Raw genomic sequence first — 20,910 nt, 5'->3', positions numbered from 1 at the left:
GAAATAAAGGAAGTAATGAATGGGTTTTGCCAGAGGAAGAGTTAGGAGAAAATAATTACAAACAGAGAGAGGCAGCATGCATATCCTCATGCTCCAGGGACATATTTGGAACAAGAAGCAGGGGACCCATGCAGTGCTGACTCTTACTAGAGGGTATGGTGACCCTTCAGCAAGGGAGTCCAGGAGGGAGTCCAGTTCTTCCCCAATGATGTCCCCATCTGTGAAGTCCTCCACGCTCTCAGGCACTGGCAAAGGTACACAGTCTGGAGATGGGAGCAAGCTGGCAGCAGGGAGCGAGGTAGGCAAGCCCTTTGCATCTGCGTCAGAGGGCAAAGGGGCCAGCCCATCATTCACAGGGATGGAGGCGGCCACAGGAGTCGGGAGGCACTGCAGGTCCATAGCGCAGTCTGTGATGAGAGAGAAACAGAGCCAGTCACCAGGAGAGCCTCTTGCAGGAAGCAAGCAGAGCACAGCCTGGCAAAAACAATATTGTACAACTCCACAAATCACAAAAACGAAGTATGCCAATTTTTCGAGAGGAGAGGCTCTAGTCTGAAGAGTACTTGCCCTTTCATTTTTGTTCCCGCTCTCCAACGGCTCACCAATAGCTGAAGTACATTCTAAGGGCCAGTGCCCAGTCTGACTGTTGGGATTTGGCAAGCAGTACAGTAACCAGGAACAACACAAAATCTGTGGCTGAGCAGCTACTGAGTTCACTGTGGCCAGGACTAAAGGCCAGGGGCACATAATCCGATTTCTCTATAAGCCACCACCTGGTGTTTCCTTTAATGTTCCTCACTAATACATTTGGCAGAGATCACTGCCTTCTCTAGTCCTTGGAGCTTTGATATCCCAGCTGAAAGTCTGCTTACTTGCATACACCCTCTCTAAAAACCCAGGCCTCCTAAACAGCAGAAGATAAAAAACACAAGGCCCTGCTGAGAAAAGAGTCAGAGACTGAGTGCTCAGATCACGTTATGCTATCAATGTGTCCCCAGAAATCCCCATCAGACTCACTCAGCTGTCTTTACCTAGGTAAATTCCCTGCTCCTGAGTCCTTCCTGATGTCTGTAGCTGGGAGGTGGCTGCCCATACTCCCCCTCAACACGTGAGCAGCAAACATCCCCTTGGGAACTTGTGAGAGCCAGGAGAGAGGCAGTGATTTTCCCTAAGGCTTCTTTCCCTCTCCAGTACACTACTGAAATGGTAAGATGTTCCCATCATGCAATATAAACCTCTGTTAAATGAAGTTAAGTTACAAGCACATATTTTTCAAAGAAGAGCATTTTATTCTCAAAAAAATTAAAGGTTAAAAAAAAGAAGTTCGAATGTTAGAAATTTGGAAAATGCAGTATTACATTTGCAGTTCTCAAACCAAGCACCCAAACTACCTTAATTCTGCCCCTGTGTAGATGTCCTGGAATAAAAGAAAAGAAATAAGACAAAGATGCTACCTTCTCCACCCACATCCCAGAGGCTGCACTGTAGCTGCAATGGTCTAAGGCTATAAGCAAGGCAAAGTTTGGAAGGAGAGACAATAAATTTTATTAGAAAGACTGATAAGTTTGGGAAAGAAACTAGACAAGCTTTGGAGACACAAAACTTGATCCAGCAAGAAATACCTCCTGTCTGCTCACTCAGTCCCCACAAGAACTCGGCCATCCCTTTGTAACTGGGACTGGGCGAGCGAGCCCTGTTACTGTATCTACAGCGTGTGTTCAGTGAGGAATGTGGTGGTGCCTTTCTTAGAGAGCTCAGCAAATAACCAATTGCAGCAAACCCCCAAGTCCTGAACAAAACAACAGCAGACAACACACACAGGCAGGCCCCCTTATCTCTAGCCCCACCAGGAGCACAGCACCACCCACTGCAACCTTTCCTCCAGCATTTGTTGTGAGTAGTCCATGTGGATGGACCACAGCAAAGGTCACTGTACAAGGCACTGGAGGCCAAGCTGTGATAAAAGGCAGGGAAAGCAGGGGGAAGTGGCAAGGAACAGACTCAGGCACCCTCTCCACATCCTCAAGCATGTCATTGAAAGAACGCACATGTTGTACCTTATGGGATCCAACACAAGCTTTCAGTGCTGCAGCTGAATACATTTCCCACAGGCAGCAGCTCAAAGGCAGGCTGTATGTGTCCTTAGTTTTGCAACTGCCCCTCAGACCAGGCTCGGCTCCAAGCCCATGCCCCCTTTGCGATGACTTCTCTCGGCTCATGTCCCTTTGGTGCAGAACCTCCATCTGCACTCGGGAGCCAGCCATCCAGCTTCCCTCGGTGATGGCCTCATAGCTGGCAGCTCAGCCAGATTCCCTGCAGTACAAAGGGATGGCTTGTGCCTTCCCATTTTTCAGATGTTTAAATCTGGAGTACTGTCAAGATCCCTGCAGAGGCCAACAAGAAGTTCAGAACACGCTGGAAGGGATAGGGACACATTCAGCAGGGAGCAAAAGGGTTCACGATGACAGGGCCCCAAAGGATCCAGCAGTTCAGACCTTCTCTGAGGAATGAATGAGGCTCTCCAGTTTCCATTCAGACTGGGAAGCAGAGAAAAGAGGCCCTCACACATCCTAAGAGGCCCCAAATCCAGAAAAGCTGAATGCACAACCAAAAGGCAGAGAATAACATGGGACCCCCCACAGCACAGTGCATGTGAAGGGCAAGGAGAAGAGCAGGGACCAACAGGTTCCACTACTTGCAAGGAGCAGAGGGGAGATGTCTGCTCCCCTCTCTGACCACCCCTGTCATTCCTCCCACTCTCCTCTGTCCAATCTTTTTTCCCATCCCTCCTTTCCCACTCCTGCTTTCCTCAGGACACCCCACCTGCTGACCTTACCAGCCACGATACCCATATTTCATGTACTCTCCTTACAGAAAGCTCATACACTTCCTGCATTCACCTAATGTTTGCTCCATCTTCAAAAAATAAAACAGCTTTCTTTGATGAGTAGATCACAGACACACACCCCCCTCCTGATTTCTGCCACTGCCATGACACTAAGCTCCAGGTATTTATTATAAGCTCAGTGAGGGTCTTGTCTGTATGCTCCCATGAACCAAGTCTCAAACCAAGCCCTCCCATCTGGCAGTTTCTCTGGCCATATACCTGTCTGACCCAGAGGGGCAAGTACAGAGTTTTTAAAAGCCCAGTTTCTAGCTCCACTTCCCCAAACAGCAGTGGTTCCCTAGTGCATTAGCTAGCCAAAGGCCATACTGAGCCAGATCTGAGCCATGATCTCTGCAGAACAGGCTGAGTTAATCAGATCACTTCAAGCAAAACATGGAGGAAAGGGCTTGAACAGTTTGGATCTCAAAACCAAACCAAACCAACAACAAAAAAAACCCTTGCTAAAAAAGCTTAGAATCTGAAACTCTCAAGGTTCCCAGCACCCACAGCCCTCCTGGTGGCACACCACTCTCAGGTCAGGGGGATAACACATAATTCCAGTGCTTTTGAAAAGGTTTCCTAGCAGTAAAGGCTTTGTCTGCCTGAACTGCAGCAAAGGTGGCATGCTGCTCTTACACAAATCGTAATTAGATAAAGAGCTTACTGGACGCAGACACCCTGTACTCTATAGTAGGAGTCCAATTCATTTCAGCACTGCAAGATAATGTGAAAAACTCTCCTTAATTCACAGAACTGGGTCTCATGATCACATGTAGCATTCAGCTGCTGAACTGGCATTCAACAGAAAACTAACATGTTTCCAAAAGCACCTTAACGATGAAATTAGTTTCTTTCTATAAAAACAGCCATTGCAGTGGTAAGTCCTCACACTTACCCTCACACACAGGTAAGTGTGTTCCTTACCTTTTGAAGGAACAAAGAGGGATGTGCTCAGAGGCACAAGCTCAGTGCTCCAGCACACAACAAAGGGCAACACACTTAGCAAGCCTTTCTACAGGGGCAGAGTTAAGGTCACTTGTTTCACAGCATGAGAAAAGCAACCTTGTTAGCCCTCCTTCTGCTCCTCCTGGGTGCCTAACCCTGAACTCAGCTCTCCCTGGTCCCTCCCAACTCCTTTTGTTTTCAATTGCTCCACCTCAACATCTTGGAGTACAATACACACTCAAAGCACAAGCGGTGCCTACAACCTTAACTTCACTTTATCTGGACTGTTTTGTTTGGGAGCAGAGCTTCAGAAGCTTTGCCAAGCTTCAAGAAAGCACAACTGGAGAGAGCTGTGTATCTCAGCAAACCCTTTTAATTCCCAGATGTGTCTCTCACTGGGCCTGGCCTTTTCTGCTGAAAAAACATTCCTGCTTTCCACCACCTTTCGCTCTTCCTTGTTACCAAAGCCAGGAGTGTGCAGAAGAGACACAAATGCAGGGATGAACCTCTCAGGCCTGCCAGTCTAGTCACATACCTTTCTGAAGCCACAAAAATCTGAGAAGAGGGATATTTTTACCTGTTTCGATGTCATCTATCGAACCCAATCCATTGGAAGTAGTCTGCAAAGAGGATGTAGGAAAGGGGAGAGAAAAATATTGTGATAAATGAATCTTTAAACAGATATCCACACTTCACAGATGAGATTCTTTACTACTACTAAATGCATATGACCCCTTCTTTTCCCTTATGGCCTCTTTCCTTGCTAGAGCAGTAAAGGCAATGAACTTTAAGAGGCCATTAATCCAAGGAACCTATTCGTTTTTACCTTCATCCATGTACAAACCATTCTGCTGCAAAGAAATACCATCCCTGCGCAATATCCAACCATTTGAATAAATCCATACATAGAGGAGTGTTTTTCACGTGTGGGTGAGAATACTGTGTCCCAAGTCCCAGGATGCATCAATCGGTCAGCCCCCAGCATGGGAGAGCCGATTAGCCTGATCTTACGCAACGTTCCTTTTCTTAGTTCACATATTTTGCGATCTAAAACCCACAAACTTTTACAGCAAACTCAAAACAGGAAAATGTTTCCGCCAAGACAACTGCTGACTTGGAGCTCCAGGCAAGAAATAAATTGAGTCCATATTTTACGGAATCATAAACAGAGGTGTGCCTTTAGCTTAAACTTAAAAAGGCACAAGTAAAGCATTTGTCTTGAGATATTGCATCTACTACAATAGTTCTTGCACTACTTTCAATTCTTGCAAAAGGAAAGATTTTCAAATTAAAAACTAGGCACAACCATTAAAGAAAGCTGACTGGCCTTCATAGAAAGATGTGAAGGCAAGGCACTGAAGCATGAGAGGTAAACTAATTCTTTAGTATCCCACCTTATTGTACAAAATTACAATGTTTACAGTTTTATTGTTTGTTTGCTTTAAGGAGCAGTGTGAGCTACCAAACAGCCTGTAAAAACAGCAAGTGTTTAGTTTGGTTTGTTTTTACCCAGTGTTAGAACAACGAAATCCGCAATTTCTTATATTTTACCTTAGCATTTGTACAGTGCCCTGGTCACCTGGATGTCCCAGGACAGTACAAAAAGTACATAAGCTGTGTATGTACCTCTCTCAGAACATCACAGCATTTAATTTGTATGTTTCTTCAGCGGTTGCACTTTCTGACTTTTACTTAGCACTGCTGTTAACTACATAAAAACTTGAAAATGAAAATTTATTTAAAATGCAAGAGAAAGCAAACATTCACAATAACTAAGCAAAATGACCGTTTTCAGTAATCTAATTACTGACAACAAAAATGCTGTCACTAGAAATATTTTCAAAGAAATTAATTTCCTTGAAAATATTCCTTAAAAGTGGAAAACTAATTAATACAGTTCAATCCTAAAAGATCATTACAAATTTGCATGTAAACAAAACTGCAAAGCATTCTAGTAACACAATCCATAAAGAGTAACAACCACAGGATGCAAACTCTACCTGGTTTGATAAATTGATTGATGTGCCATTACTGAGTAGTGAGAATGTTTCCAATTCCTGCTGCAAGGAAGAGAGAGGTTTCAGAGCAGAATTCAGCCCATGAATGCTCATAAACTAGGCAAAGCTGGGTTACAATAGAGTTTCCTTCCAGGCATTGCCCCAAAATAAATGCTACCCCAAAAGGCTGTGGCACAAGGGTACATGTTCCTTAACACTAAAAAGGGACATAAATTTGTTCTGTACACCTCAGAACATCCGACACAATCAGGAAGCAAAAAACTTCCCTGAGGAACAGAAGGTTGTTTCTTTTTATTAAGAAATTACTATTTTAGGAAGGTATTACAGTGTTGGAATGAAAGCTGGAAGTCAACAGAAGAGATTGCAAAGTTATCAAAATACCAATCACTAAATTTCAAATAATAAAAAGCATTTCAGAGTTTTTAATTTTTGTATTTCTCACATACAAGTGGTTTAAGCCCATCTCAACTGAGTAACACGACAACACCAAAAAAAGGCAGCAAGGCCAACACAGCAAACAGCTACAAAAAGTATTTCTGCAAAAAGCTTCCCTTTCTTTGAGACAGAATCATTTGGGAGTGTTGAGAGCTTCTACAACATCAAGGAGTTTTTTTCAGGGTAGGAAAATCACATGTGAAGTTTGTCAGGGAAAGGATTAAAACATTATAGTCAGATTTACCCAAAAGCTCTCTGCAAACTTAATGCCCACCAATCACTCCACTTCATATTACAAAGGTGCCCCTCTGGAGATGGAACACTCCGGTTGATTAAGACACCACCGCGCATGGGGCCGAGGATGCGAATGCAAACGTCGGCCTCCACTACCAGCTTATGTTCCCTACTTCTGACAACAAAATCCATGACCGAGGCAGCTTTATGGGAGAGCGCTAGCAGTGGCCTGACGCCCTCTAGCTCCATCGCAGGGTACACATTTAAACACCTACAGTACTCCAACTACAGCAGCAGTTACTTGCAGAGCCAAGTTACAGATCCAGCCAATGGTGTTAAGTAGCGGACCCAGGACTCGTTTTTTGCCTCCTTTCCTGGGATCTGACCGGATGTGTACCTGCTGCTCTCCCAAAGCGCAGGCCTTTCCCCCACCATGAAGTGTACACAGGCTAGCAGCCTGCAAGAGGGTTGGCAGGGTGGTGTACATGTGTCTGCAACTGCAGAGCAGCACCTCCCACTTCTGCAAAAGTAAATCTGCATGAGCCAAAGGATACCCTCTAACCAAAAAGAAGTCCTACCTGAGGTCTTTTGTATGCTTTTCGAACCCTCAGTCCCAGCTTCTGGGCAAGTTCCTGTCCCAGTTGTGTGACGCTTTCATCCTGGGGACAAAACCATTGACAGGACACTTTCAGTTTTGTGGCACACAGAATGAAATAAAGAGGAAAGCAGTTATGCACACTGGGCTGCACCAAGAGGCCTCAATTTTTTTAGACAGCAGCAGGTGGGCAATTCCCAGAGCAGCCCTAGGAGAGTCCAGGCAGACCTCAGCGTTCTTGTCATTGAGTCCTGCCAAGATGCTGCAGTTGCACCAAGAGCTCTGCCCTACACTCTGCAGAAGTCCAGAGTGAATATTCAATGCTGCAGAAGATCAGAATCAAATATCTGCTTCCAAAAAAGCACCCACTCTGCAAAAGCAGGGTTTATGAGTCCTGCTGGCAAGATGGTTGGAAGAGCTGCCAAGGCTGGCTGCTAGGGGCTGATACAGCTTCTTCAAGGTCTCCATGCCTGGGAAGGAGCCTGCACGTCTTCCCTCTCTGCTAGCTGCAGAGTTAATAATCAGTTTTGATATGCAGACTATATTCACTAGCCTGTTTTACTTGTTTGTTTGTTTCCTTGTTTTTAAAGCTGAAACCAAGCCTCAGTTTCCAACTTACTAGCTAGAAGGCATTTTCACTGTCTTCAGCTCCAGTGAAACTGCCTCAGCTTAGTCAAGCAGATCCTTTAGCTTTCCTCATTGTGTGCCATTTACCACCCTCCCTGCCCAGTGCCCATGCCCACTCACACACCACCATGGGCTTTCTGCCCACAACCTTCTTAACTTATACCAGCAACTGTTTCCTTCTGCTTTCCTCTCTCTCCCTGTTTGCAAAAATATCAGAGTACTTTAACAGTTTCTTTGAAGACTTTCAAAGACTGATTCTATAACATAATAATAAATGAAAGTTAACTTCTTGTGTGGAGGTAGATGCATTTTTCTTGTAATAGCATTACAGTGATGGATCAGAACCAAATTTAGCAAACTTAACCAGTGCTTACTAGAACCTGTGTAATCAGTCTGGTTTCCTGTTCAATATTTGGCCTAAGACGACGCTCAACAAAAGCGTTATCAGGAAAATATTTAGGTCCTAGTATATGCAGATAGCTCCCTTTGCATGCAAAAATTTACACACCTGTGAACATAAAAATAACTATGACGTGATGTCAAGGACAGTTTTGCATGTTCCTCAAGAAATAAAAAGCTTTTTCAGCTTGCCTTAGCAATCAGTAAGTAAACCGTGAGACATTTTTATCCAAAACAGGAAAACTATATGTTTTCCTTCCAAAGCTCCAATTCCCATTTGTCCCATGCTCCTAGCCATTCCCATTAGAGATATAAAAGCAGCCAATTAAAACATTCTTATGGCCTCAGTTCACATTTTGTTAGGGCAGGGTTTTGCTCTTCACAAACAGGCCACTGAACCTGCTGTCACTAACTGGTGTCTGTGGCTGGCACTATCTTTAGAAGTGACTTGGACTGAAGAAACATGGGAGGACAAACATCTTTGAATCAGAGAGACAGAATTTCTGAGCATAAGCATGCTCTCAGGAACAGCCAAGCTTCTTCTTCCACTGTCCCCTGGCCTCACACTAAGCATGTTGCAGAGAGGAAGGTTGTGAGCCACAATACTCAAGCTGAGCTGTATGTCCAAAACTTACATGTGGGAGGGACAGCAAGCATCGGCTATTGCACTCATACGCTTCTTTGTGTCTTCCAAGCTCATTTAAGGAGCGGGCTTTCCGGAATAGCGCTCGTATGTTCTCCTTGTCAAGACTTAAAGCCTTCTCACTGTCTTCCAGTGCCTTCTCATACAATCCCTGCATGGAGGAGACCACCTGGAGTCAGATGTGGCACAGCAGACTAACTCCTCCTCGTGTATGAATACAAACGTTCTATCTCTCAGTAGAAAACAGGAATATAAATGGCAGTTGGAAGTACATATTTATTACCTCGTGCACTGACCAGTGTACAAACACACCTACATCAACAGAACATTTTGTTAAATCCTGCAAACCTCAAAACACTTCAAAGTCAGTGAATGACAGAACTAAGGCTGCTTGAGCAACCTTATCTTCTCTCCCCCTCTACCTTGGCCATGTTACACTTGGCAGTCTTTAATTATGTGACCACTTGCAAATTTTCAGGGGACAGCCTCATTATGAACAGGATGGACCTGCTCTGGAGTTATGCCATAAAGGAAAGCTGTTATATGTCTTAGTAAAATGGAAGCTTTTTAGAGCCTGAGTATTTCAGAATCTTCTCCATGTGTGTGCTGAAATTTCTTTCAAGACCCAAAGCCTTCTTACTATCTTCTAGTGCCCACTTGAGAAGGCAGAAGCCTCCAGAGCAATACTCAGTGTTCCAGAGAAATGCTTGCTCAGCACTGGAAGATACTGGATTGTACTAACTCCTCATCAGTGTGGACCAGAACTGCACTGTCAGTACCTTAGGCCTGGCCCCATCTCCATCACATCCTTCCTCTGGTCTCGCAAGACACAGTGCAATAGTGGGGTGATATCAGCGTTTTCTGTGTGTCATCATCTCCTCCAGTGTTCGACCAGGGAGTGGACAAAAACAACTGAAATCCCTCCTGACATCTTTTCCAACTGCACAGCACTGCAACTGTGATGTCCTCCCTGGTTTCTGAGGATGACTTGGGAAGGCACTCACCATGGCAAAGTAGCAGGCAGCTCGGTTGACATGTAGCTTGCAGAGAAGTTCCTTTGGGATGGTCACCTCATCAGAGGCTGCATAATCTGCCACATTCAGCCCTTCTACATATTGTACCAGTGAAAGCTTGAAATCCTTCTCTCGAAACAAATCATTGCCCTCTGCAAACAAGTTTCTCACAAGCTTCTGCAAAAAGGCCTGGGCAGCAGGGAGAGAACAAGTAGACAAGTGGATATTCAGAGACAGGAGAGACTTCCCAATTTCCCATTCCTTTCCACATGTTTTAGCAAACTTCTTGCCCACTAAGATGCTCTTGCCTTCCCACTCTCATGTAAAACATCAATTTTTTTGGTAGAGGAGAATGATCCAGTCAAATCCCCACTCTTCTTGAACACTCAAGTGGCTTCTCCTTTCCCTGAAAGCTGTCATTGTCAGAACCTTAAAACTTTAAGTCACAGACAAATTGTGACAGACCATCCCACGTTCCTCACTTTTGGTATGTAAACTAATGGCTGTGCAACAGAACAGATCTTGCTATCCAGAGGGCTCCCAACCTCAGTAAACAGATTCTCCATTACCTCATAATCTTCTTGACTTAGGGGTAATGTGGACCTGAAAAAAAAGAAGAGAAAATACTCATGAAACAGGCATTCATGCAAACAAGGGCTTTTGTCTCATGAAGGAATCATCTTTCTGGTCCTCTGTTAATGATCTCAGTTACTGAACATTTTATCACTGAAAAGGCAGCTGAGGCAAAGAGAACACAGTTGGGGAGCATTAGACCATTATGCTCAGTAACGGTCACAGTGGTGTCAAGTGTTGGTCAGGTCTCAAAGGGACTTGAAACTAGAGGAATCTTATTCTCAGCTATTTTCTGTGCAATGTGTCTGTAACGTGTCTTCAATCATCTAAGAAACCACATCTTTGACAAGTCATGTGAGAGATTGTCAAGAAGAATACAAGTGTATTTTATGTGCATCTGGCTGTAATGAGAGGAACCAGATTGGCACTCCAAGACCTCCCCAAATCCTTTGTGAAACCAGAGACATACAGTGATACATGCAATCATTTTCCTCTGCCTTAACTTAGCCACATGCCTTTGGGTCTACCCCACAAAAGGAAGGGAGAAAACAATGCAGGTTTAGGAGGCTATTTAACTCCAGCTCTGTTGGCCAAGGCTGTGCCACAAAACTGGCAGCGCTTGCGTGGGTAACACCTACCCCACAACAGCACTGAGACTTAGGAGAAAGGTTCTGTTCTTCAAATTGGACCATCCAAGTAACTCAGGCTTGGTCCCCATATATTTATTTTTCCTCTTCAAGGAGAAATCAATAGGCTCTAGAGGAATCCTTAGCACCTTTCATAGCCTTTCTCACCTGCAGTGCATACATGGTCTTACTGGTTACAGAATAAACTTTTTTTAGATTTCATCTGACCACCATCTACTCCTTAAAATTAAGTACAGGAAATGTCACGGCTTTGTAAGAAACATTCATGCTGCTTATAAACTTGGGCTATCTCTTTTGCACCAAAACAAACCAACAAACAGCACTGCCCCTGGTTCAGAGTTCAAGATACACCCCAGATGCATGAACAACACCTCAAATTTCTAAATTATTTTCTTCCTAAGAATCTTGTGCATTTTTGTAAATGCTACCAAAATAAACCTCACAATTGCCTCTCTGAAACTGAGTTATCAGCCCCATTTAGTCTCAGACTGGGGTGAAAATATCATGGCCACACCACAGGATATAAATATCTAACATGGAAGATGTGGGGGTTTTTCCTACTGTAGAGGCACAGACTTCAGCCACACTAATTGCAGGATGCAAAGCAGTCTTAAGAAGAACCCAAATCAATCTCATTACTCACCATGGAACCTGGACCTGAGTTGGAGGCCCTTGCTAACTCAAACATTGGAGGGAAAAAATACTACTGTATTTTATAAGGAAGTACTTGGACTTTTAACTATTACATAAGCAACCACTTTAAGCTCTAGAAGGCCACATGATATTCATAGAAGAGTGACCTGAGGCATCTACCGGGCTGGCAACTGTAAAGGAGCCCAGGTAATCTGTTCCTCCCATAGGCACCGTATGGGGTACCTAACAAGTTATTTACCTTGCTTTCCCCACCTACAGAATTGAAACACTATCTCTCTTCCTAAGAAAGGTGGGATAACCTTGTTGAGAGAGCACTTGGAGATCTTCATGCTGAAGATGAAGTAGAAGGTCCAAGTACTATTAGCATTATGCTGACTATAAAAATCATCCTGGAAATGCAATGGAGGGTAAAACCCAAGGAAATTAAAATGACAGAATTTAAAGCTTAGGGAGCTGGCAGGGCAAGGAGCACCCTGAAAAATCACAGCAAAAATCCTCAGGACAGTATCTCTTTCCCATGCAGAAACCCCAAAGCAGTGAATAGGAAGAACTCAGTTCCTGCAATCCTCAATAGAAAGACAACTGCCTCCAAATCCACAGGGAACATTGAGGTTGTCCACTTACTGAATGAACTGAAGTCCTTTCTCTATTTCTTGTTTTCTCTTCTGTCTCTCCATTATACTTGCTGTGGAGGAAGAAGAAAAAGAAACAACACAAAATGAGTCATTTTAGGTCTTGTTGGCAATTAAACAGCACAGTATTTTGTTTGTGCCTGAATTTACTACTAACAAAATGTTCCAGAGCAGATGCCCTGAACAGCAAAGCCCGTGATTTATCCACGCTACAGATACAGAACAGCAAGCAGCTCACTACCAAGTATCTGCTTTTTCTCACATGCCACTGATAGGATACATGGGCAAAGAGGAATTACTTCAATTTGAGCTCTCTGCTTAGGCTGCCAGTACATAAAGCAACGGGAACCAACTGTTATCGTGATCGCCTTCTAGGAAAAAGAAAAAAAACCCAACAACATTTTCTCTGCAGTGGCAGTCATTCCAGGAATTTGTGCTGAGACCCTCCCATGTAAGCAACTCTGACCAGTATTTACCTGGGACAGATTTAAACTGGTTTACTTCACAGCATATGAAATAAATTACCTACATAAGGTGTATGGAGGAACATAACAAAGAGAGACAAAGGAAGAAGATGGAATTGCTTGCCATGGTCCACATAAAAGGGCAGCATTGAATCTATGCAATGAGGATTTCATGCTGAAAATCAGCAGACTAGAGCAGTACAGACTAGGGAATACTCTTTTGGAGAGGGAAAGAGCCCCACCCTGCAGAGTTTTAAAGTTGGGGTGGGCAGTGCCTCAGGAAGGCTCAAGAGAGAGTTATCCACACTTAGAGACAACTATGGGCACAGTAACTTTTCTGGTTTTGACCAAATCCAGTCTGATCTCTGCAAGCACAGACGAATAAGTAGTATGATGGAGCCATTTTGGAGTTATGACCTTTTTCTCACCTAAAACAGGCTTGAATCACATCATTAGATACATGAGCTTCATCCCTTGCAGTTTGGAAGCAAATTTTGGAATGGCTCCTCCCTGGCCTTTCTCTAAGGTACACAGGTCTGTCACACAAGAAAAGAATAACAAAGGCAAGAAAAGATGGCACTTTGTGCCAAAATAGAGTTGCTAGTGACAGCAAATTTCACATCAACCAGCTGTGACCACAAATGCTCAGCATTTGAGGAACAGGAACTTGGGGACAAAAGCAGCAAGCACAGAAACACTGAGATAAGGTGCAGATGAAGACACTGTGCCTTCTCAGCATGGGATGGTCTCTGAAGAGATCATGGTGAAAACTAATTTCTCTAACTCTACACTACAACAACTTGGAGAACATTATCACCCAGTTCCCTTAATTCCCTTCACCCACCATCCCTATCATTCTAAGATATCCTGCGGTATCTATGGCACATTCAGTCTGGAACGGGGTGAAGAGGCCTTTAAGGTACATAAAAATCAATCCTGACAACTCAGCAAGTCCTTATTGATTGTTCTCTGTGCCACACAAAATGTAGAATTGATACCTGCCCTTTAAGGAGAAGGAGAGTTGGGGGAAGGGGGAAAGGCAGGAGTGAAAGAAAGCCCAGAAAAAAGTGGCAGCAGAAGGAAGCAAGAGCTTGAAAGTGACACTGTGCAGTTTGTAAGTCATCAGACATTACATTTGGGGACAATCTGGTTCGAGCAGCAGGTAGAAGATTTTAAGCAGCTGCATTTGGAACAGGATGGGCAGCACAGGAAGAAAAGGAAAGCCAACTGACAAGGTGAGTTATGATCAGCATCTCTACAAAGGCTTTCAACAGAAGTGATGGAGAAGAGCTGGTATACTTCAGTACAACACCAACAGAAGGCCTGGAATGATTTATAAATACCCTGGATCATGAGCAATCAGGAAGAAACAAGGAAATTTAACAAGGATATTGTGGGGTTAATATGATCACTAATGCTACAGGCAGACAGGCTTGAGGGGTAGAAAAAAAGACAGAGGCAATTCATTTGATAGTTCTCCTTGTATGAGATTCTGCAGATAAAGTAAGAGAGAACAGACAAGAGGAAGAGCAGCAGTAGGAACCATTTCCACATAGACAGCAGTGAAATACACAAAAGAGGACAGAGCAAACCCAGAGCACTGTAGAAGAACCTCAAAGGCCATCAGAGACAAGAGCGGGTAAAGTCACCACGGGAAATGACAAGAGACAAACTGGAAGGGGGAGAAGAGGAGGCAAAAGAGTCAAGTGGACCTTCACAAAGGCTCATGGGGAAAGCACAGGGAGGAAGGAGGGATTTCCAGCTGTCTGGTCCCTGAATAGGTCCCTGAAAGGCTTGAAGTGCTCCAAATAGCCCCACTTTAGACTCCCACCTATTGCATCCTCTGTTCATGGTCTAGGAGCTCCATTTCATCTGAGGTCCACGTATACTGCCTTGTCTGAGCTATACTGTGGGTGAACCTCTCCTCAGTCCTACCTCTAGGACAAACCTATCACCTGCACCACAAACAGTTTGTCTATGGTCCTGCCTATGGCACATTTCATGAAGCATTGTGTCTAAGAGCCCTTTTTTTCCCGCCCACCAAATCTGTCTGTCCAGACTCAAATTGTCAGCAGAATTGAAATCCAAAGTATTTATATCCCCACTCCATCTCCTACTGCTGGACTCACTGTTGGACCCTGGACCCGATTCATAATCTCATCTTCTTTGGGACTGTTGATGGACCATTGCTACCGGCATCTAGTTCTGATTGCACTGTTCAGATATGATGGGACTGTACCCTAGTGAGTGACAGCTTTGCTGGTGACTGTCATCACCTTTGGCTACTCACTTGTCCTTCCATGGAGGAGCAGCCCTGCTCTTGCTGCTCCCTGAGCCATGAGCCATGCTGGAGAGAACAAAAGTCAGGGAAGTGAAGCAGCAGCCCACAGATCTGATGAAAAGGGACATTATTGGTGACTGTGGGAAGAGCAGTTGAACACTGGCTGGTCATCACAAAGTCAACGGCTGCATTCCAAAATGCTGTGGCACACCTTTACAATTGTGTATATCCACAAAACAAATCGCCACCTGGATAAGCTTCTGATACGCACAGTCTACTTCTGTTCCCGAGCTCAGCTTTTAAAACACTCTACAGGAAGGGAAGAAGTGATCAGTACCTGTTCTCAAGGCTACCCTGACCCCACTGCTAAAACATCCCACACAGCAGGATGTGGGCATGTGTTACAATGAGAACTGATTACTGTTGCTTGCCCACAGAGCAGGGCATTCAAACACTACTGACCCAAGCCTGGAGTGCAGCCAAAGCACTACAGGGAATGGCTCCAGAACGTCTCCTTTCTAGAGTTACCCAACACTTCTTGCATCCCAGAGCTCCCCTTCTGTTTTTTCTCTCCTCACTACCACTGCCACTGCATCCAGCATGAACAACTCCATCCTTGCTTCCTGTGGATGGCTGACCAACCTATTGCATCTCTCTTAAGTCCCACAATACACAGCTACAGTTTGATCCTTGCTACAAAACCCTCATAAAAAACAACCCTCTGTGTTTACTGCATGCTGTTTACTCTCTGCAGTCCTACCCTCATCTTCAACAGTAAGTGTTCTTCAACCCAAAACCCTCCATTGCCTTCTTTAGACATAAACCACAGGCCTGATCTCCCCTCTAGACTGTTGCTCTCTGATACTGCCCCACATTCCTCTCTCCTTGCAAGTGGATGACCAGCTTCCTCTGCTGAAGTTCTGTCATACATTCAGGCTTATGCCATGACTTTTCACATAAGACTCATTTCTTCATGGCAACACCTTCAAAATGCACACCACATGCTGCTGTCCCAACAACTTTTTGCACACCTCTCAGGAACAACTACTTTTCCCTTTCAATGTGACTTCACACCAGCACCCTCCTTCATGCTTGGCAGATCCCTCCCCTGTCCTGCCTGCCCCAAATACTGCTGAAGGCTGCCATTCAGACTCCTTGTTTTGCTATTCACACTTCCTTCCCCACCACAGCAAACTCAGTCGCTTATGTCTCCCCTCATCATTCCAGCCTCTCTGCCTGCTTCATTCAACCCTCGGACCAAGCTGCACACTCGTTACACCGGCAAATCCAACATGCAGCAAGCCATCCATATGTGCAACACTTCAGTTCTGCTGCACACCATACCACAGCTACTGCCTAATTAATTTTAAGCACAGAGCCTGTTTAGCTTTTGTTTTCTCTGTCTTTTAAATATTTTTAGAAACACAGCAGAAAATATTTCATGAAGCATTGTGTCTAAGAGTCCTTTCCCCCCCCCCCAAATCTGTCTGTCCAGATTTGTCTACTCAAATCACCAGCAGAATTCAAACCCAGAGTATTTATATCCCCACTACAAAGCTCTTATCCTTTCAGTCTGGAGACATTTATCCTCTCTGGTCCAGCATCTAGAGAGAACTTTATTCACAGTTTGTCAATGAGTTACAAACTATTTACCAGACAGAAATAAAACGCTGCACACAGGTAAAATGGTTTTCTTGTCTTCAGAAGAAAGCATGAGCCAATAAACTGGGTGCCTGAATCACAAACTGGGTAGATATGCTCTAGATAGGCAGATCGGTAGGGACACTATGAGATGAACAGAAAGATTTGTATTTACCTTATCAAGGACACAGGTGTTCATAACCCTGCCAGAGCTGAATTTGGGCAAAGTTTTTCATACTGTATTTATGGGATGACAATGAGTTCACACTTGACTGACTTCCAGGCTTTGACTGTAACATTTCAGCCAGAAATAAATACACTGAAATGTAAGTGGCAGGTTGTAGAACTGAGACTGGAGCTTCTGAGGAAAAAGGCTCCAGGATGCACTGGTCTGCAACATGGGAGTTTTTCACTGGCTGCAGTTTGGCTATCTCAGTGGTGCAGCAGAATAGGTACCTGGGCACATGTCAAGCAAAGGACAACCTGCAAAGCCCATTACAAAATTTGGCTCTTGCTCACTCCTGCATCTGCTTTCTACCATGCCCACTCCCTGGGTTTGAGTGCTTCTCACAGCCAACAGCTCTTGGATTCCCCACCATCACATTGTGCCCACCAGGCCTTACACCTCCATCCCTCCACACACCAGCCATCCCAAGGTACTTCCATGGCTGCCGTCTCACATCCCAGTACCCCACTAGTGCCACTGCTGCTGCGCAACAGCACTGGGGTCATCGGGGTGCCACCAGCTTCACCCAGCAATATTCACTGCACCCAGTGAATGCAGAGCAAGGTAGTGACAGCCCCCTCACTCGTCGCTGAAAATAAAAGCAGTGACCGTAAGTTTCCCCAGGAGGGGGACGGCAGTGGCAGCTAAAGCCTCGAGACCACCCCAGCCACCGACACCCCATTTTCTGTTCCCTTCAGCCTTGTGCTCCACAAATAACACCCGCATGTACCACAGGCCACCCTCCCTCCTGCCCCCACCGCAGCACAGCCAAGGAGCGAGGAGAGGGAGCTGGGGTGACACTGCCCGTCCCTCGGCCACTTGGTTTCGTGCCCACCTAGCTCGCCCTCCTCTGCCTCATTTGTAAAACTAAGTCCCGGGGCTGTTTCCCACACGCATGGCGCGCTCGCCTCCTCCCCCCACTGCCAGCACTGGCCGCCGATCCCACGGCCTTGCGTAAGAGGCCGCCACTGACAGAGGAGCCACCTTCGGCCAGGCCTGGGAGGAGGAGGGCCCGGCGGCGCCTTTCCGCGCCCCGCGGCTCTGCCGGACGCCGGCACCCCAGCATCCCCACCACCCCGGCCCCGCTGGCAGGGGTCTCCCGCGGCAAGAGACCCCCAGGCTTCCCCGGGAAAAGGAAAACAAAACAAAACATACTCTTTCTCCTTCCTCACCCCCCCATCCGCTTAAATAAAAATCACACATCTCCAGAAGTCTGGGAGGCGGCTTTAAGAAAAAAAAACCAACACCCCCCCCCAAAATACCCCCAAAAAACACAAACCGAACCCAAACCACATAACGTCCCCCGCCACCCGGAAACTGTCTGAAACATTAAACCGAACCCAAACCACATAACGTCCCCCGCCACCCGGAAACTGTCTGAAACATTAAAGAATTAAAAACAAACAAAACCCCCAAACAAAACCAAAACACAATCTTCTTATTTGATAAACTTTAGAAGCCCCTACGGAAGGTGCATCTAAAAAGCAATTCCACAAGGGCTTCTCTGCGGTTTCATGGGGTTTGTACCAAACAAGAGGGGGAAACTGCAGCCTAAATACAGACCAGAACACAGATCTCGAACCTACAAACCCCAAACAGGCACAAACGCGATTAATACTAAGTTTTCCATATAAACCCAGGGGCTTTTCCCCTAGCTATCCAATTTTAGACTACTACCACATTTTTTTCCAGGGGGTGGGATTAGGATGTCTGACAATTTTTTTTTTTGCAAACCCCATATTTTCGGCGGAAGAGGGGTTAGCTTCAAAATCTCACTCGTATTATTTCTCACTTTTTTTTTAAATTTGCAATTACACAACGTTTCATCTATGCATTTACTGTCTGAAACCTTTACTTTCTAATGAAGCAACATCCAGATTTTCTTGTTTCTCAAGTACACCGCTTTCTACATACACAAACACACACACATACAGAATTGGTTTAAGACAAAAATAATCCCCCCAAAATAAAAATAAAGGACTCACCTCTTCTCGGGTTTTCCCCCCCACACTATGTGTAAACTTTCCTTGATAAATGGTATTGTATTACTAGAGATATTATTAATGTATTATTACTAGAAGTAATAATAATAGTAAGTGCTATTTAATTACAGAAGGCAGCATTCTGCTTCTGGATCGGCTGCCCCTGCAGCTCCCTCCATGTGCCTCCTGATCTCTTTACTTTCATTTCCAGGTCTCGCTCTCGCTCGCTCGCTCGCTCGCTCTCAGCTGCACCAGCAAGAGAAAATGCCTCTCTGCATATCCTCTGGGCCCTAGAGGCTACCGCTTTCCATTACAAAAATTCACAGATCTTTCCCTTGTGGCTGGTTTTGAGATTCCTTAAGGTGAATTAGGCTTTAAAAACAACAACAACAACAAAAAAACCACGGGAAAAACTCCCCCGATTCAGCAGTGGACTCTCCATTCTAATTTTAATGCAACATTTTTTTTTTCTTCCTGGTTGTCTTTGCTGATATAAAAAATATACCCCAAAAGAAAGAAAAGCTGCGTCTGCAGAGGGATTGCATGCATACGAGTGCAGCAATGAACTGAATTATGAGACACCCCCCGGAATTATCACATATGTGAAGCAGTGACCCTTTTGCCCACCCATATATATATGTTTGCTGGACAGGGGCCAGAGCCATTGCTTATGGCAGAGCAATTATCTGCTCCAGACAGACCTTACTTACTCCACCCTGCACTGCTGAGGGGGTTCCCTGTAAATAACATCTTCTGAAAACATAAATCTTTGGGTGGAAAGGAATACCCACTGCATGTATGTGTGTGTGTGTATTAATATTATATTTTATACCGTTGCGTATTATACAATCTACAAATATCCATAATATACATACACACATATATTACATATGTGCATATGCACATATATTTTTATTTTTATGTTATGTTATATTTTTATTTTTATATGTTATGTTATATTATATTTAATATTATTTTTGTTATCTCATATTTTATATTTATGTATACACATGTGAGTTTAGGCACTTTTTTGGAACCAGATTTTTGCCTTATTTTCATCCCAAATCCTTCAATATTTCCAGAAAATGGAATCTCCACAGCCGTCCATGCCAGCAGAGCCCCAGAACAGAGCTGCTGGTGGGAAGCAAAAGAGGCCCAGTGGCCCATGTTGTTATATCATGGGAAATGGTTGTGAAGACACAGATACACAGACCACCTTGGATGGGGAGATTCACTCATCCCTGCTCAGCTCCTCTATCACTAACTTAAAATAACTTTCTGAAATGAGTTTTATGATCAGCTCCCAGTAGAGCCTCCCTGGTAGAACAGGTTTTCCTCCCCCTAAAGGATTCTACCATCAGGTTAATAATTTCTAGACTGACACTGGTTTAAATTACCAGCTTTTTTCCAATGTAATCAGTGACATGTTTACTCCTGAGTGTCTCACTTCTCTATTTACAGTGACCCACAAGAGTGTCACTTTGTGCTTTGCAGCTAAGCAACTCCAACAAGATTCAAAGGCAGGTAGAAGGTAACATCTGAAGTGTACTAAACTTGTTTAATATTTAAAACATGTTGAGCAGAAAAGGAAAGACTTTATTATACTGAGTAGAATTGGCTTCTGGCAGCTCTGCCACAATAAACTGATAAATTTATGAAATATAGGCTGTGAATTGTATAATGTACCATACGACACTGGAGAACACTGTATAATGCTCTACACAATATTTTATCACAATGCAATTTTTTAAGATATTGATTATGATCCAAAGATTGAATCCATGGATAAGACAATATTTATTTTTATTATCTCTTCAGGAGATTTGTTACCCCTTATTTTTAGACAGTGACAGTGTGACAATGAGTGGAGTCTAACCAAGCTGGGCCTCTGGTAGAAGCTGCTGGGCAAAATGTACATTAAATTACAAACCCTGTGGAGGGATAGTTTTGGGCAGAAGAAAGGTGGAGCAGGTCTGGTGAGAGAAAGTAAACACTGGGAGAGTTGATATATCAG

At 44.5% G+C, this 20,910-nt stretch overlaps 1 protein-coding gene across 6 annotated transcripts in view; it reads right to left on the bottom strand.

The window, feature by feature from the left end:
* ZC3H7B (zinc finger CCCH-type containing 7B) overlaps positions 1-19,275 on the bottom strand; it is a 43,373-nt gene extending 24,098 nt beyond the window's left edge. For 2 of the 6 annotated variants that reach the window (XM_018080469.2, XM_018080473.2), the window contains exons 1-9: positions 18,900-19,267; positions 12,295-12,355; positions 10,366-10,399; positions 9,788-9,985; positions 8,776-8,934; positions 7,098-7,178; positions 5,833-5,892; positions 4,410-4,452; positions 148-407 (exon numbers count right to left, since the gene is read on the bottom strand). In XM_018080469.2, coding sequence (XP_017935958.1) covers positions 148-407; positions 4,410-4,452; positions 5,833-5,892; positions 7,098-7,178; positions 8,776-8,934; positions 9,788-9,985; positions 10,366-10,399; positions 12,295-12,347 — 888 coding nt within the window. In that variant the 5' untranslated portion in view covers positions 12,348-12,355; positions 18,900-19,267. Of the gene's footprint in view, positions 1-147; positions 408-4,409; positions 4,453-5,832; positions 5,893-7,097; positions 7,179-8,775; positions 8,935-9,787; positions 9,986-10,365; positions 10,400-12,294; positions 12,356-17,749; positions 17,837-18,899 lie in introns of those variants that run through there. The other 4 variants (XM_018080472.2, XM_018080475.2, XM_018080474.2 and 1 more) reach the window with 3 other exon arrangements.
* Between the last annotated feature and the right edge of the window lie 1,635 nt (positions 19,276-20,910).

The sequence above is a fragment of the Manacus vitellinus genome, unplaced genomic scaffold (genome assembly GCF_001715985.3).
Source record: "Manacus vitellinus isolate BGI_N305 unplaced genomic scaffold, ASM171598v3 scaffold_5_pilon, whole genome shotgun sequence".
In the NCBI taxonomy this organism is placed as follows: domain Eukaryota; kingdom Metazoa; phylum Chordata; class Aves; order Passeriformes; family Pipridae; genus Manacus; species Manacus vitellinus.
Note: the sequence above shows the minus strand (reverse complement) of the source record. Positions and strands in the feature narration are given on the sequence as shown.